At 55.8% G+C, this 14,868-nt stretch overlaps 6 protein-coding genes across 6 annotated transcripts; 2 read left to right on the top strand and 4 right to left on the bottom strand.

Annotated features, from left to right (window-relative positions):
* Window positions 1–140: 140 nt before the first annotated feature.
* Window positions 141–1,231, top strand: DICSQDRAFT_146725 (uncharacterized protein; the record flags this gene model as incomplete). The annotated part of the gene is made up of 2 exons (XM_007365127.1): window positions 141–166; window positions 223–1,231. The coding sequence occupies 2 exons, from the start codon at window positions 141–143 to the stop codon at window positions 1,229–1,231; spliced, it is 1,035 nt and encodes a 344-aa protein (XP_007365189.1).
* A 666-nt stretch (window positions 1,232–1,897) lies between these two features.
* On the top strand, window positions 1,898–2,530 carry DICSQDRAFT_136061 (uncharacterized protein). The gene is made up of 3 exons (XM_007365128.1): window positions 1,898–1,953; window positions 2,008–2,306; window positions 2,362–2,530. Exons 1-2 carry the CDS (start codon window positions 1,948–1,950, stop codon window positions 2,290–2,292), a joined length of 291 nt encoding a protein of 96 aa, XP_007365190.1. The 5' UTR covers window positions 1,898–1,947; the 3' UTR covers window positions 2,293–2,306; window positions 2,362–2,530.
* A 326-nt stretch (window positions 2,531–2,856) lies between these two features.
* DICSQDRAFT_105048 (uncharacterized protein) lies at window positions 2,857–5,607 on the bottom strand. Its single transcript, XM_007365129.1, has 3 exons — window positions 5,419–5,607; window positions 3,940–5,013; window positions 2,857–3,888 (listed from the first exon to the last, which is right to left on the bottom strand). The coding sequence occupies exons 1-3, from the start codon at window positions 5,498–5,500 to the stop codon at window positions 3,494–3,496; spliced, it is 1,551 nt and encodes a 516-aa protein (XP_007365191.1). The 5' UTR covers window positions 5,501–5,607; the 3' UTR covers window positions 2,857–3,493.
* Window positions 5,608–5,844: 237 nt separating this feature from the next.
* On the bottom strand, window positions 5,845–10,105 carry DICSQDRAFT_105050 (uncharacterized protein; the record flags this gene model as incomplete). Its single annotated transcript, XM_007365130.1, has 20 exons — window positions 5,845–5,891; window positions 5,945–6,008; window positions 6,085–6,168; window positions 6,236–6,254; window positions 6,312–6,347; window positions 6,406–6,430; window positions 6,482–6,584; window positions 6,636–7,244; window positions 7,295–7,481; window positions 7,533–7,590; window positions 7,642–7,677; window positions 7,736–7,857; window positions 7,916–8,096; window positions 8,150–8,191; window positions 8,241–8,429; window positions 8,486–8,617; window positions 8,684–8,824; window positions 8,883–9,540; window positions 9,593–9,932; window positions 9,994–10,105. The coding sequence occupies 20 exons, from the start codon at window positions 10,103–10,105 to the stop codon at window positions 5,859–5,861; spliced, it is 3,171 nt and encodes a 1,056-aa protein (XP_007365192.1). The 3' UTR covers window positions 5,845–5,858.
* An 845-nt stretch (window positions 10,106–10,950) lies between these two features.
* Window positions 10,951–11,475, bottom strand: DICSQDRAFT_59477 (uncharacterized protein; the record flags this gene model as incomplete). The annotated part of the gene is made up of 1 exon (XM_007365131.1): window positions 10,951–11,475. A coding segment is annotated over one exon (525 nt), but the record flags the coding sequence as incomplete, so codon positions are not given.
* A 1,845-nt stretch (window positions 11,476–13,320) lies between these two features.
* On the bottom strand, window positions 13,321–14,834 carry DICSQDRAFT_169517 (uncharacterized protein; the record flags this gene model as incomplete). Its single annotated transcript, XM_007365132.1, has 3 exons — window positions 13,321–13,880; window positions 13,927–14,533; window positions 14,595–14,834. 3 exons carry the CDS (start codon window positions 14,832–14,834, stop codon window positions 13,321–13,323), a joined length of 1,407 nt encoding a protein of 468 aa, XP_007365194.1.
* Window positions 14,835–14,868: the final 34 nt, after the last annotated feature.

The raw sequence follows: 14,868 nt of genomic DNA on the forward strand, positions 1-14,868 counted from the left end.
ACAGGACCGGCCATATACAGTTGCACTGGACTTCCATGATTTCACCGTCCACCTGTACGTCGTAAGAAAACGACCCCGGACCTGCTCAGTGCATCCACGAGCCCACGACTTCAGGCACTTATCTCCTGATACCAACCGTGATGTCCATCGAAGCCGCCGCAAAGGAGTATGCCAACTCTGTGTATTATGTTGTCTGCCCTGACCTGATGTCCTTTGTACTAGTGGAGCCCTCTTTCCTGAGTTCGTCGAAGGCAAGGAGCTGCGTCTCTCCCTACCGAACGCCGGCTCGTCCTCTTCTACGGCTTGCACGATAGTGAAAGCATTCCGCCCGTTCACCATGTCTCCCGTCCTTCTTGTGTCGCTGATCCAACCCTCTACACCAACCCACGGTGACGATGTATTGCCAACCACCGCGATCATCAAACTATACGACCGACGCTGTCTTTCTAATGCACGCGACGAATTCGACGAGGGCAAGCCATGGTCCCTCGACAAGGAACAGGAGTACAGGCAGTACCTCGACGACGTCGCCACAGGCTCTGTCGCACGGGGCGACTTCGACAGCCCGACCTTCATGTGGGACAACGACGTCTCGGATGGCGAATTCGAAGCCTACCTCCAGCGCGTGGCGCAGCGGATGTTCGACGCGGAGCGCACGGCGTACGAACGGTTGCGCGACCTCCAAGGGAAGAAGATCCCGAGGCTGTACAGCGTCGTCGAATACGAGATCGCCATCCCCAACGCCCGCGGCGATGGAGCTGCCGTCACAGACACGATCCCGGGCCTCTTGCTCGAATACGTCTCATCGCTCTCACTTAGGCAGCTCGTCGCGACGTGGACGGCGCGCAACCCCCCCTTGGCCAACGAGGTCCTGGCGGTGTTGTGCGAGGAGGCGGTCAAGGTCGTCGATCGGATATCCGACTTCGACGTCCTGAACGAAGACGTGCGCGTGGACAACTTCCTGATCCGCGAGCCCTTCATCGATGCCACCTCGTCTACGCAAGGGGGAAACGCGGCTGTTGTGGAGAACGCGGTGGTGCTCATCGACCTCGGCCTCTGTCGCCTGCGCAGGGAGGACGAGAGCGAGGATGAGTGGATCAAAGCCAAATGGTCCCAGGACGAGGCGGGTGCGGTTGGCTTCGTGCTTCTCGGTCTCGTCCGGGAGTTCATTGGAGAGAACGTCTGGAAGTACGAGAGAAGCCTGCGATACTATCGCCCCCTAGAGGAGTAATTGCAGCTCCCGATCGGAGGCATGGTGTTCTCATGAGGGGGTAGTTGTACGCTGATATGCCTTCTGGTTCCAGAGTTCTCTGCGTCCCTTTCTCTTCCAGGACGTATTGCCCCTATTCATGGTTGTATTGAACACTAAAGGTTACATCTCGATCGGGTCCAGACTCAGGAAATCACATAGTATAACGCAATTCCCGTGCTCACCGTAGCATCTACCGGGACTTACGAATTCCGGGGGCAGCGACAGTAGTCCGAACGAATTTGCAAAGCACTGACTCCGACATCGTGTCCTCTCCAGGCCGAAGCCGGTTGAGGGAGGTTCGGGCCAGCCATGGAGCTAACTCGAAATCGAATGCTGGTTGTGGCGTTTACCGACCTTCTGACCTCCTTTCTCTGGGAACAAAGGCACTGACAGAAGGGATGCAGTGAATGTATGAGGTGCAGGGCGTCGTCGAAGGCGTCGAGCGCTTCAGGAAGCCGGTGTGGCGCCCTGAATTGTGCAATTGTGCCGTACGCATCGCCGCTAGTGGTGAACCTGAAACTCCGGTGCTTGCAGTAGTGTCCAAATGACACCGGTCTTCCTGGCGTTCGCTCGTCTGATGACGAATTCCTACATAAGGATATAAGTGTAGAGACGACGTGAATTCCCCCAGTCCCATCTGAGGCTATCTCCCGTCAACCCCGCCAACGAAGGAACGAATTGATCTCTTGCCAACGATGCCGGTGAGGTACCTCACTCAGCCAGAGGCTCGTCTCCCGCTGATGCGCTCTCAATAGAAGAAAGCCCCGTCCGTCAAAGACTATCTCGACGGCATAGACGTCTCCAAGGTTACGTCAGGTCTTTGGGCCCCTGCCAAGCAGTGGAACCGCCTTCACGGCGACGGAAAGTCGACCACAGGAGGCTCATACCATATCGAGACCATACATGGCAGCGACGGCGTGTACAAGGCCAAGGTTGTCGGCCCGGGCGGTGCCACCAAGGTCGAAGTGGAATGGGCTGCTGCTACGAACCCGGCCCCTACCGTCGCCACCGTCATCGCGGCGCTCAAGGCGAAGGCCTAGATCTGAAGATTGTGGTAAGGATGAAGTCCTATTCATTGCTGGAACGCCAACTCACTGCCTGAGCTCTAGTGCAGCAACACCATTGGCACACAGTGCGGTCGAACGCTAGGAAAGAGGGAAGAACGTCGGGGCGTAGGCGTCGTGTGTAAAAATAGTGAATCCATGTTGTCGTTGACTTTGCTTCGGTGTTTGAGCTCAACGAGGTCAGCGGGACAGCGAGCGGATAGCCCAAATTCACGTATCGTACATGCAATGCCTCCACCGCAAGATGCATCCCTTCCAGAACGCAGGTGCACTTGGTCGAAGGCAAAGAAGCCGACACAACAGATACCACCGAGTGTCATGATCAGGTAGATGCATCAGCAGCCTGCCCAACCCCTCTAGCCGAGCCTAAGGGCGACTGTGCTCTCCATCCATGGCCATAGGACTCTGTAGCAAGCATCGATCAGTTCGAGGAGTTGACCGTTCACAAGCAGAATCAGACCCGTACGTATGAGAATCGTCGAAACCAAAATCAAATTACACATAAAGTAACACACCGGAACACCTATCGTATACCAAGGACGCCCACAAGAAGCATTCAAGCTCCACATCGCCATGCAGGTCCCAGTTACCGGTCCACATCTACAGGCAACGTGCGCGTGAACCCGACGTTGCATACATAGGGTATCAGTGGACGGGTATTGGTGAACGATGATAGCGGTGGTGAAGCTGGACGAGACCCTGAGGCCAGCACCGCACGGCAGCGACGCGCATGGACTCGATAGGGGGTATATGTGCAAACAAGACGACGCTGTCGTACGTGACCCCACGTGCAGTAAGGGGTGAAGCGTAGCGGGAGGATGAAGGGGCACTGGGGCAGGTAGCCAAGCACGCGGGGCAAGAAGGATTGTACAGCCCATAACGGCAGACATAAATCAATAAGAGGGAGGAGCACGCGGAGGGATCAAGGTAATCGCAGATGGAATCAGGAACACGCTAGGCGGGGCACAAGGGATACGAGACGCGAACAGATATAAAAGACTAGCGTAAAATCGCAGAAATGACAGGAAGTCGCATCAGGTGCGGACGAGGCACTGCAATACCTCGCCTGCGCAGATGCGAAAGAGGCGAGATTGGCAACCAATACACGTACAGGAATTCCTACAACCCAACGGGAAACGGAGACGAAAAGGCGACGCAGAGGGTCTACGAGGGACTCTCACTCGGCGGTGCCGACGTACGCGTCTTCGTCGTCGTAAACCGTGTTAGCAAGGTTCTTCCTTGAGTTCGAGGCGGCGACAGGGTAGACGGTAGAGGAAGAAGCCGAGGCGGTGGTGTCGGGAGAGTACAAGACGCGCATGCCCATGCTGTTGTAGTTCGCAGCGGGGGTGGGGGGAGCAGGACTGCCGGGGACGGTAGCACCCATCGCGCGACGCTCAGCGTAGGCACGGAGCATCGCGTCAGGTGACATGACGTTGGCGTGCATGGGCTGCATCGGCATGGCGCCCAAGATGGGGGACTTCGGCGCCTGGTGCGTGGGGCTGGGGGGAGTTGGCATCTGAACGGCGGAGGGCATCTCAACCTGGGCACCTCCCTGTTCGCCAAGCCGCATCACTGAAGCGACAGTTAGACATAAGTAAGGACGAATGAAGGAAGAATGCGTACTAGTCAAAGCAGGCATGAATTCATCGTAATTTGACTGATGCTCGGCATCTCCTCCGGCCATACGGGCTTGAATGTCCTCGTGGGTGAGGCTGAGAGGACCAGCAGTCTGTATCGGGGACAAGATAGGCGAAGAGTTGCTCGAACTCTCGCTAGAGTGCTGGCGATCAGGCAGGGGCGGGACAACAACACTGCTGGTGTGGAAGGCACGGGACTGGCGGGCGCGGCGAGACTCTGACGACGGGCGGGGATCGGCAGCGAACGACACACGGGAGACGCGGTTCTCAAAGGCGGAGGTGCGAAGGCCAGGGCGAAGTTGTGACATGTACGGCGCATCAGGAGGGAGACCGTCCTGGGCTAAGATGCCACGGGCGCCGATGCCAGCCTGACCGCCTTCAACGGCGACGGTCGATGCAGGTCGGATGCCGCCGAAGGAGAACGACGACGTACGATTCCCAGGGACTGCCATGCTGTTCCGAATGGCAGCGTTCGCACCCGCACCGGAGAGGGACTTCCAATCGGTGGAGATAGTGGACATGCGCTTGTCGACCATCTCGCTGAACCGCTTACGCTTCTCCTTGCCCTTTTGACGGTTCATCCGGATGTACGCCACGACGATGAGACCAATGATAAAGAGGAGCGGAATGATTACGGCGGCTGCAATGGCACCCTTCGACGGTCCATGCTTCTCAGTTGGGAGGTTGTTCACCTGCTCGACAGCCCCTGCGACAGCAGAGTCACCCGTCGAATTGCCGGAATATGTCGCGGTGAAGAGCGGCCCGGCAGCACCACCGACAGCGAAGATAGGTTGCCCAGCGGGGATGATGGTGAATTCAAGGCTGACGGAAGACGTAGAGTTCCACCAGCCAGGTTTGAGGGTTGCGTTGTAGCTCCCGGTCTTGTAGTTGACGTTCTCCCACTCGTGGATGAGGGGCGGATTCCCGCTCGGTGCGTAGAGGTAAATATCGACAGCGGTCGTGTTGAGACAGGATGTGTCCCAGCTAATGGTGACGGGCTGGCTGGCATCGACGGTTTGGCCTTTGGTAGGCGTCTTGTAGAGACCACCTGTTAGGCAGTCTGAAGATGAAACATTAGCAGAGGTGGTAAATGGTTCGCTCGCAGCACAAAAACTTCGCATGGGCAACAAACGGCTGTCCATCGCGCTCTGCATGCCTTATCTCATGCCATGAGAGCGTAGAGGCCGATGATGGGGTAGAAGAGCCATTGGCAGATATTATCTTCGTGGCCTGCAGTTGTTTGGGGAGGACGTCAAGAACCAGCCCTCAGGAAGTCAATTTTTGAAGGCCGGTCACATCCTACCAGCCAACCGTCCGCGAGTATTCTATCTCTCGAACTCCCCAAGTTTTCAACATCCATGACACCCGAGACTGGCTTTAGCGCAAGCCCGCAGCTGCCATACCCGCTCCATTTTCGCGAGCGTACGAAACATTAAGTTCTGTGTGGAAGGGCCATATGACTTACCATCGCGTTTGTTAAGCTGATTGGTATGCTGATGCAAACCAACGGCATGGCCCAAGCGTACAGTCTTGAATCCACTCTTCATAGTTGACGTCAAAAGAGTGTGGGATGAAAAGAAGGGGATGAGGAAGGAAAGGATAGCCGGGGCTCGAGGGCGAGAGCGACGACGACAAGGGGGAGGGCGACGACAACGATGGCGGCGAACAGGAGGCTCGCGACGGGAAAGACCCTTCTCCGGGAACAGACGCCCGAATCCAGATGCAACTCCGAACAACAGCCGCTTGCTGATAGCCGCTGATGGGTCCCCGGGAGCAATAGCTTGCTTGTTCGAATACCGTCTATTCGTACACATTTGAACATACAACAATGGTTGACCGTGCGGGAATACATCCAAGACCTAGCCTACACATTTTCGTCCTCAAACAGGTTCGTACACCTCCATTCTAGTATGCAATACGATCCATTCCTCGAGGTACCTACGCTTTCTATCAGCCACAAGTAATGCAGACATCTTACTGAACATACATACCTTCCAACCATGCGTAGCAGCCGCCCGCTTATAGCCAGCTAATGCCTCCTGAATGTTGTACGGCCTACATCGACATACGAACAATCAACACCGACAACTGGCAGTGCGCCGGATTCGTGGCATCGTAGATATGTACTCACGTATCCCAGTTCGGGGCGAGGCGAGCGGCCTTCGGATCCAGGTTCGAGATCGCGAGCTTGATTTGGAGGAGGACGGCAGAGATGCTGACAGGCACATGTCAGCTTCCGGGAAGAGCGAAGTAGTTGCGACATCATCTATGACTATATATACCTGTAGCTCGGAAGCCAACCTGCCACCAAGTAAGGCGGTCAGAACATCTGAAACGATTGAACCGCCGCAAACTCACCATCTGCGGTCAAAAGATCCATACACATCGAGCCTCCTACAAAGCATACGAGAGGTCAGTAGGAGCGAATCGAGTGATTACAACCACAACAAACCAAGGGTGACATGCCCGCCACCGCCCTGTAATCAGATAGTTAGAGCGAACATGTAATGGGATGGCGCGCAGCGAACCTGGCTGAACCCTAAGAATCTAGGCTTCAGAATGCGGAAGAAAGGTGGCGCATGGGGAAAGTCAGCCGGGAAGCGGATCTCGAACACCAAGGAGTTGACACCACTATCGACACGGTCAGCTATGTCATCGGACGGAAGTTTCCTACACACCAACCATCTCGCCATGTCCTGGGCGACAGGTAACGTCGGGTCGAACGAGTGCAGCTCGACGATCCACTGGTACAGATTGTCGCCGATAAGATCCTCAGGAAAGTACCACCCGAGTTCACGTAGGCTTCTTGCCGCCTTTTGCTCTTTCAGGATCCCCTTCAGCTCCCTCTGTAGTGTGTTCGTAGCCTGCACCGAAGACTCCGTAGGAGGCGGTATGAGGTGTTCTATGCATTGCTCCACCCATGCGCGGTCGTGCCTCCAGTCGTCCACAGCCTCTTCGTCATCTTCTACCGGGGACGGCGCGGCTGGGACGATCGGAGCCGCCTCGAAGATCTTGAGGTCATCTTCGTCGTAGTCTACCGAGACATACTCCTCACGACGCGTGGTGAGAACTTTCTCCAATGCAAAAGTAGGTTCGGGGATGCGAATGGTCATAGTCCCGAGAGTGAGTGGGTGCGCAGGGTCGAGCGGCACGTAGGGTATCGATTCGTCGATTTGCTCAGGCTCAGGGGCCTGTGGGGCTCCGCTGGTTGGCCACATACCAAGGAAGCTCTGATAGGTGGGAGCTGGTGTCCCTGACCCGGAACCGCTGCTCTTGACCATGAGGTATCGACTGAAACACGACCTTTAGTGCGGAATCGACGAAGGCGCTCAAGAACTCACCAAATTATCCACTCGGTTTGCGCGACAACAAAGAAAGGCTGTGTAGAGACGAACTTGGTCGGCAGATTGACTATCTCTGCGAGGGCCACACAGTTGATAATACGAGAAGCACTGTTTCGCCAGCAGCTCGAAGCAGCTCGAGAATAGGAGCCAGTTGAGACATTGCCGTCCTTCGCGAAGTATACGCCTAGAGATGATCAGAAAATTCCCATTGCTCATCACAAGGATTCGATCGCACCATTTCCATATGCTCGCCCATGGGCTATGTCTCTGAACCACAGACCATGTCGTATGATCTACAAGGCATTGTTAAAACGACATCCTGTGACCCACTGTAGGCTACTCACCGAGTGCCAGTTTTTAGCAGGAGAGCCGTGGAAAGCCTGACCAATTCGATCAGCGGTCATCAAAGCAATGTGACTACATAGGGGAGCATCCTACATAGAGCGATGGATATCTGCGTGCATTGGCGTTCTCTCGTTGCGCCTGTTGGAGCGCCGTGCGGAACTTGGCCTCTGCATCCGGCGCACCAACGCTGAACCGGAATTGGCGCCACTCGGAGCCTGCAACGCATGCGACTCAATCAGGACGCTGTGCAAGCAGAACAACGGCGACGCAAACCGATGTTTTTGACTTGCTCCTCATCGGAGGTGAGTTCCTCCAGGTGCGCCGTGCAGGAGGCGACGATCCAGCGCAAGATGGACCACGCAGCATCCGGGATCGCCTTATCGAAGTCTTGCAGACGCGGCATCGCCCGACCTGCACCTCGCGACTGCTCTAGATGCTTCTTCATGTCGCTGATCTGCGGAGAAACTGCGTGAGCACGATAGACTACATCAATTCACGAGTACTCACCGGTGGGAGTGAGTCAATCAAGTACGTTATGGCACTACGCATCTGAGAGAGGTCACGAGGAGCTACGTCGCATCAGATTGTGCAAACCTACCTCAGGAAGCTGAAGTTGATCAAAGTCGCAGAGCCCGTCTGGATCTGTGAGAACGCTAGATCCCGCCCTCGGTTTCACGCGAAGGCCCATCCCGACTGGAAGAGGCGAGTCGAGAGCCCCCTCTGCGGCCGCTATGTACGCCAGCGAGACGAGGATATCCACAGTCACAGGGTTGGCCCGGATCTCGTACTGGACATGGACTCGGTTAGTATTCACGCGTGCACGTGCTCGGCGAAGGTACATACCTCAAGAGAAGGACCACGATTCAGGTTGTAGTATTGATACGTGCACAGCTTGGAGCTGCATACGTATGGCTTGAGCGCATCTAGGTCTTGCTTGAGCTGCTGATGACAGACTAAGCAGTAACGAGGGCAAAGCTATAGATAGGGCAGAATGCGAGCTAGTGAGTACTGAACGCCAAGCCAGCAGTGGTAACGACTCACAGTAATGCGCCGCATGAGATAAGAGAAGGCCAATAGGGGCAGGTTGATTGGAGCATCTGCGTTGCGCTCGAGGAGTGGGTCCGCCGGGAGCGCGTAGCTTTCAGATAACAGTTCATCGGCTGCGTCCGCACTCCGGATGTCCTACAAGCGGTGTATGTTCAGCCATCAGAAGAGGCGCATCATATAAATGATCACGCACTTGGCCTCTCCAGCGCATGATGTCTCCGACGGCTTGCTGGGAGGTTTCTACTTCCCACCACAGTGTCTCCGCACCCGCCCATCCGAGCTCATACCGGATTCGAAGCTGGAGGATACGGAGGAAATGGCCGTTCAACAAACTCTCAAGCGACGAACTCAAACTGAAGGGCTGGAAGCCGACCAACGGCTCCTCATCCTCCTCAGGAGCATCGTCCTGATTTTCGTTACTATCTGTATCGGCGTCGTATACTTCATCATCGTAATCGTCATAGAGCGGCTCCTCGACAGGATCTGCAGGATGCGCATCGTACCCTTCCTTCAAGCCATACCTGCGCAAGGTCTCTGCGGCTTCGTCCGGGGTCGGCTTGTAGCCTGGGGTCAATCCAAGACGAAAATGCGGCACAGAGCCAAGAAAGTGCGCAGCGTCGGTGTAGGTGGCGTCCTGCTGAACGACGGGATATACACCCCTCAGTCCAGAAATCAGGAGGGTCAGGTGCTGAGGGCGTGATAAGAGTTGTTTGTCCCATGCCATGAGGGCACGAGCAGGAATGGTATCCGCCAAGGACTTTGCGGGTAGTGATACGGATAGCGCGAAGTCATCCTGACCGAATGGGACGAATCCCGGATGGTAGCCGTATGCCACAATTTCATTGAACTCTCTGTGTGGATTGTCAAGCAGCGTTTGGATTCAGTGATGCAGCAAGAGCGTACCGCTGAAGGACGGTCTGATCGAGCTTGCTACGTCCAACTGCAGCCCCCATCAACCCCAAGTCATCGTCCAAGTCATAGTCTGCCGCATCGTCTTCATCATCATCATCATCATCATCATGTTCATCCGCATCATGTTCATCTTCACTGTCTGCCCTATAGCTTCCTTGGCCATGCGTTGCAGCTGTTCTCTTAGCCAACCTCTCAAGTAATCTCATTAACAAATCTTGAATGGTCAGAGCACCGTCTTCATGTACGGACCCGGTGATGCACAGGACATTTGCAGGGAGATCATCTTGGGAAGAGCAGAAGAAGGTATGATCAGAGGGGTACTCGGACGAGTCTGTTGAACGAGCATGAGTTCCGGAACTAACTCGGATAACATGACACGACACACGCCATACCGGACACCAGGACAGTTAAGGACGCAATCAAGTCTCCATTTGTATGGGCAATCGTGCAATCAAATGAGCCGTCCTCATCTCCCGGTACGGCACCTAGAGACCTCTCAGACATGGGGTGGTAAAAGCAGCTAGGACGGCGGCGTACTCAAAATCCGGAGCCCTTGGACCTCAAAGCCCTGCTCGATAGCCTCGGTGGCATTGAGGAGGTCGTATTGGAACCTTTTGCGGCCCCTAGTTGGAGGATGTGAAGTACTTGTTACCATGAGTCCGAGGTAGTTGGTGCAAGGGCGTGGGTGGCACAACAGATGAGATGTGACTTGCCGCAGCGCACTGCGCGGCTTCAAGGAACGTGTACCGTGGGTCGTTGATGATTGCGCAAAACGCCGATTACTTCTTACAGCGTAATCAGACGAGGATGAGGCTGGCCTCAATACTGCGTTGTCGGCTTCAAAGCTCCAGGGTTCTACGCGAATATCTCAAGCTGGTGTTCCCCCGTGCTAGGTGCTGAGTTTGCTGCTTGCTACAGACAGCCCAGATGTCACAAATAGCAGGTTTGCAGGAGGTGTTCCTCAGAGTTGCCGACAGACGAGTCAGAGCTGGATAATCGACGTGACACTTGACTCGTCGCGTCGCACGGCCGCCACATACATAGGCTGAGATCTGGGCGCTCGATCGCACAACATCGCTCGTTGCTACGTACTCCGATGCGCTTGCTGACTTACCGTGATCACTATTCAATGCTCCATACTTTGTCTCGATCATAGTTGACTAATGCTTGCAGTGCAACTAACGCGAAATGTGACTATGTAGATTGCCTCTACAGGTATGCTCAAGTGTCGTTCTCGTACTCATATATTCGGAACACAGGTAGTAATGACAACCTCGGAGCCTGGCGCACTTACCAGGTGCGTATCAGAACTGCATATCGTATCAACTGCGAGCGAATCAATGACAGCACTAATTGTAGCGCACCTCGTTATCGCTCTTCAGGACAACTTTGGCCTTGGTGAGGACCGTTGTCCGAACTTTCCCTCCATTATCCCTTTCCCTTCCTCCCACCTTCGTCTCAGATAGGAGTCCCAGGTGAGTAGTACAGAGCACGGTCCTGGAAGGAGCGCGAGCTGAAGGTGCCTTGAGCAGTTCCGCATTATCGCTATCCATGCGCGTAGGGTCGTATATCGCGTCCGAGTCTGCCACGTACACGACGAAGTCCCGCGAGATGACGCATTCACCCGCGGTCCACTGGAACCTGAGAGCGAGATTCACGACCTCGTAGAGCTCGGCCTCGAAGTCGCGCACGACCGCCTCCAACACGCCATCCCACGTACCGATGGCGCCGCACAAGATCAGAACGTCCGCGATGACGACGGAGAGGGTCTGGAAGAGCCGTTGCGTTTGAGCCTCCCCCCTTTCTATCAGACTCTTGACGTGCGTGCGACAGAGCGCCCTCCACCTTCCAGCCACGGACTGGGGTTCTGTGTCTGCGTCAGTACTCTGCACGCATGGTTTCTGCGGAGTAACACTTACCTCTTTCCCGCATGCTCAAGTAAATGCCCTCCAACAGGCCTCGTGAGTCGAGCACACCGAGATCCCAGCACGTCGCGAGCCATCGTGCGTACATCGCGATTCCCGCTTGCAGGCTAGTACGGGCCAGGTCGGCCTCGTTCGAGTGATCGCTGGAGCGGAGTGTCGTGACGAGCGATGGAGGAATCCAAGCATAACGCTCGAGTCTCCTCGCGGCTTTCTCGACAACAGCGGAGTCCTGCAAGGCCCCGAAACGGACGTGCGGCGATCCCGCGATCTTGCCTGCGGTTCGGGCTACCTGGGCGTTCAAAAGCTCGACGATGTGCAAGACCTCGTTGTCCTCGACGGCGTCCTCTTGGGCGAGGAAGAGTTGCGCCTCTCGGAGCTCGGCGGTACGGGCCTGGAGGAGTGCTGCGGTGGATCGTCGCTCCTTCTCGGCCTGCGCGTGCACCCGTTCCAACTCGGCGATCCTCGCTGCGCTGCGCGTCGCCTCGCCCTCCAACTGCGCCAGACGGGCTTGCAGCTGCCGGGCGTTCGCGACTGCGCCCTCGAGCTGCTCCTGGCTCCTGGTCCGAGCGAGCTTCTCCTGCTCCACTTGCTCTCGGAGCTGCTCCGCTCGTTCTGCGTCCGGCTCTAGTTGGAGAAGGCGCAACTGCACTCGATGAGTCTCTGCCGCTGCAGACTCGAAGTCGACCCTCCTCTGCTCGGACGTCGCGCCTACGAGCTCGAGCTGGCGACGAAGCTCGTCTACCTCCTGCTGTTCGTTTGCGGCTATCCGACGGACGTTCGCCCCGGTTTCCTTCTCGTGCTGGTCTTCGCCGGTAGTCGACAGCGTTGTACGGATACGGTCCGCCCGGAACGATCGTACAATCCAAGAGAACAGCATAGAGGGCAAGTCGCAGACAGGGAGAGGACGTTTCAGCAGGTTCATGGTCGAAGGTTGTGGGCGGGCAAGACTGAAGCCACCGTCATGTCGACACTAAATAACCTCCACACCTAACGCTCATCAGCCCGACGTTTGCTCATTCGACCTCCTAATAATCGAGTCTGACGTATTCTTCCTCGAGGACGGATTAATATCGCAGGTGAATGGTCTTGCGGACATCGCATGCCTAAAATATCTGGGACTGTGGTCAGGACCCTTGGAAGAGAACGGGGATGCCCATTCACTATACCGGGACATTCTTGCTAAGGGGGTTCATGGTGCGCGCATCGCCTCAGGCGAGGATTCTCATCTCATATTGTCGTTCGCCAGCCAGACCTTGGTTCTCCTTACACGTATTCGAGTTATTTGGTGGCCGTGCCGAGCAATGCCGGGGCTGGGTAAGACGTACAAGTTGAGCCGTTTGACCTTCGGAGTTCGGGCCTCAGGTCACGAGCTTCAGGTCGGGCATTCGTTTCCGAATCCAATCGATCCGCTACCTCTCTGTGCCCTTACGCTCGAGGAAGCATTCTCATACGTGCTACAGTGTATATTCCATCGAGATATAGAATCCATATTTACATCCAAACATAGGCACGCGTCTTACGTACCAGAGTCCAAGCTACGCTGATTACACGGATCACGCTCGAGACACCTCGCAGTTGTAGTAGATCTGCATCAAAAGTCGCTTGTAAAGCTGTTATCAGACTCGGCACACTTCGAAACCTGGATCCGCGAGAGAGCGAATATGGCCAGTAAACTTACAGGTATGTGGTGAGCCCTTCGTGACCCAGGAGATTGTTCCATGACGTACAAGGGATCCCTTCCCGGATACAGTGGGATTAAACTTTCGATTGGAGATCATATGCCATTGAGCTCACCTAGAGTTCAACGTCCGAGTCAGGCTCTGCACGGGCTTGGACATGCTCGTTGTACAGCTCGTCCAGCATGCTCGTGAGGACGACCGTCGGTTTAATCAGGGTTGTCTCGTAGAAGACTGCACCATCTCCGTCACTGCCATCCCGACGTTCCTGTCGAGTAAGGCCGAGCCGCGTCGTGCACAAGATGGGATCGGTTAGGATCTGATGGCGTTTTCCCTTCGCAGGACGTCCCCATTCGTCGTCCATGAGAGCAGGGTCAAAAACGGCATCGATCGGCGCGATCGTCACGGTGAGGTCCCGAGAAACTATCATTTCCCCTGACATCTTCTGGAACTCTAGAGCGAGGTGTACAACGTCACCTATGGCTGAGCCAAACCGCGTGTTCATGTCGTCGAGGAGGGTCTGCGGAACCGCTGGAACACCACAAGCCAACAGGACTGTCACAATGTGTTTCGCGAGATCGTCTTCGCCCTCTTGCTGGAGTTGTACGTCTCCCGCGGAAAGCGCTCTGACGTGGACACGACTGAGAGCCCGCCACCTCCCGGCGACAGACTGCGGCTCTACACAAAAGTCAGAACTGTAGTACTGGCTGCTAATCAAGCGTACCGCTCTGTTGGATGCTCGTGTACAAGTGCTTAAGTTGGACACCAGACCCCCGTCCGCCACAGAAGTCCCAAGTGTTGCACAGCCATCTGAGATATGCCGTTACAAGTGCCTGTAGAGCGATCTGCAATATGACTGGGTCTTCGGCATGATTGTGATGCTGAATGGCATGGAGGAGCGGTGATGGGAGTAAAGCCGGATCATGTGCAGCGAGCTGAGCGCGCGCTTCTTCCATGACTTGTACGTTCTGGTCGACCCCGCAGAGCCCATCGAAGACGTCCGCTATCGTAGCGGCCGTCTGGTAGATTCCTGAGTTGAGGTTCGTGACGCAGCGCATGACTTCGCTATCCGAGGTATCGTCCGTCTTGTCCAGGTAAAACTGCGCTTCTTGTAGCTCCGCCGTCCTGGTCTTCAAGAGGAGTTCAATTTTCTGCTTTTCGCCCGAGGCGAGTAACGCCGCCCTCTTGAGCTCTTGCACCTCCCCTTCAAGGCTCCGATACTCCCTGTCCTTGTTGTGCAAACGGTGCTCGAGATCCTCGGCGTGCGCGGTGGCGCGGGTGCATCTATCCGACACCCTCTTCAGCTCGCGCTTGGTCCGCTCTAGCTTATCCTACAGAGCTCCAGATCAGATCAATATGCCCCTCGGATCCCTCCTCAAGTCTGTCACGCACCTCAGCCTCGGATTTTTGGGCAGCAAGCTCCCTCGTCAACCTAGCTATCTCTGTCTCTGCGGCTTGCAATTTCCCATTCAGACGTGTCACTTCTGACTCCGGTCTCGCTCTCGTGGTTTCCGAGGAGACAGTATGGGTTCGTTCCGAATGATGAGCCGTTACGAGAGGAGCCTTAGAACGAACGCTTTCCGGCTGTACAGTGTTCGACTGCCGGACGGCCTCTGGCTGCGTGCCGTTCATAGAGCTAGGCTGCGGATCGTGGTCTCGTTGTTCA

Source organism: Dichomitus squalens, assembly GCF_000275845.1.
Source record: "Dichomitus squalens LYAD-421 SS1 unplaced genomic scaffold DICSQscaffold_11, whole genome shotgun sequence".
NCBI lineage: Eukaryota > Fungi > Basidiomycota > Agaricomycetes > Polyporales > Polyporaceae > Dichomitus > Dichomitus squalens.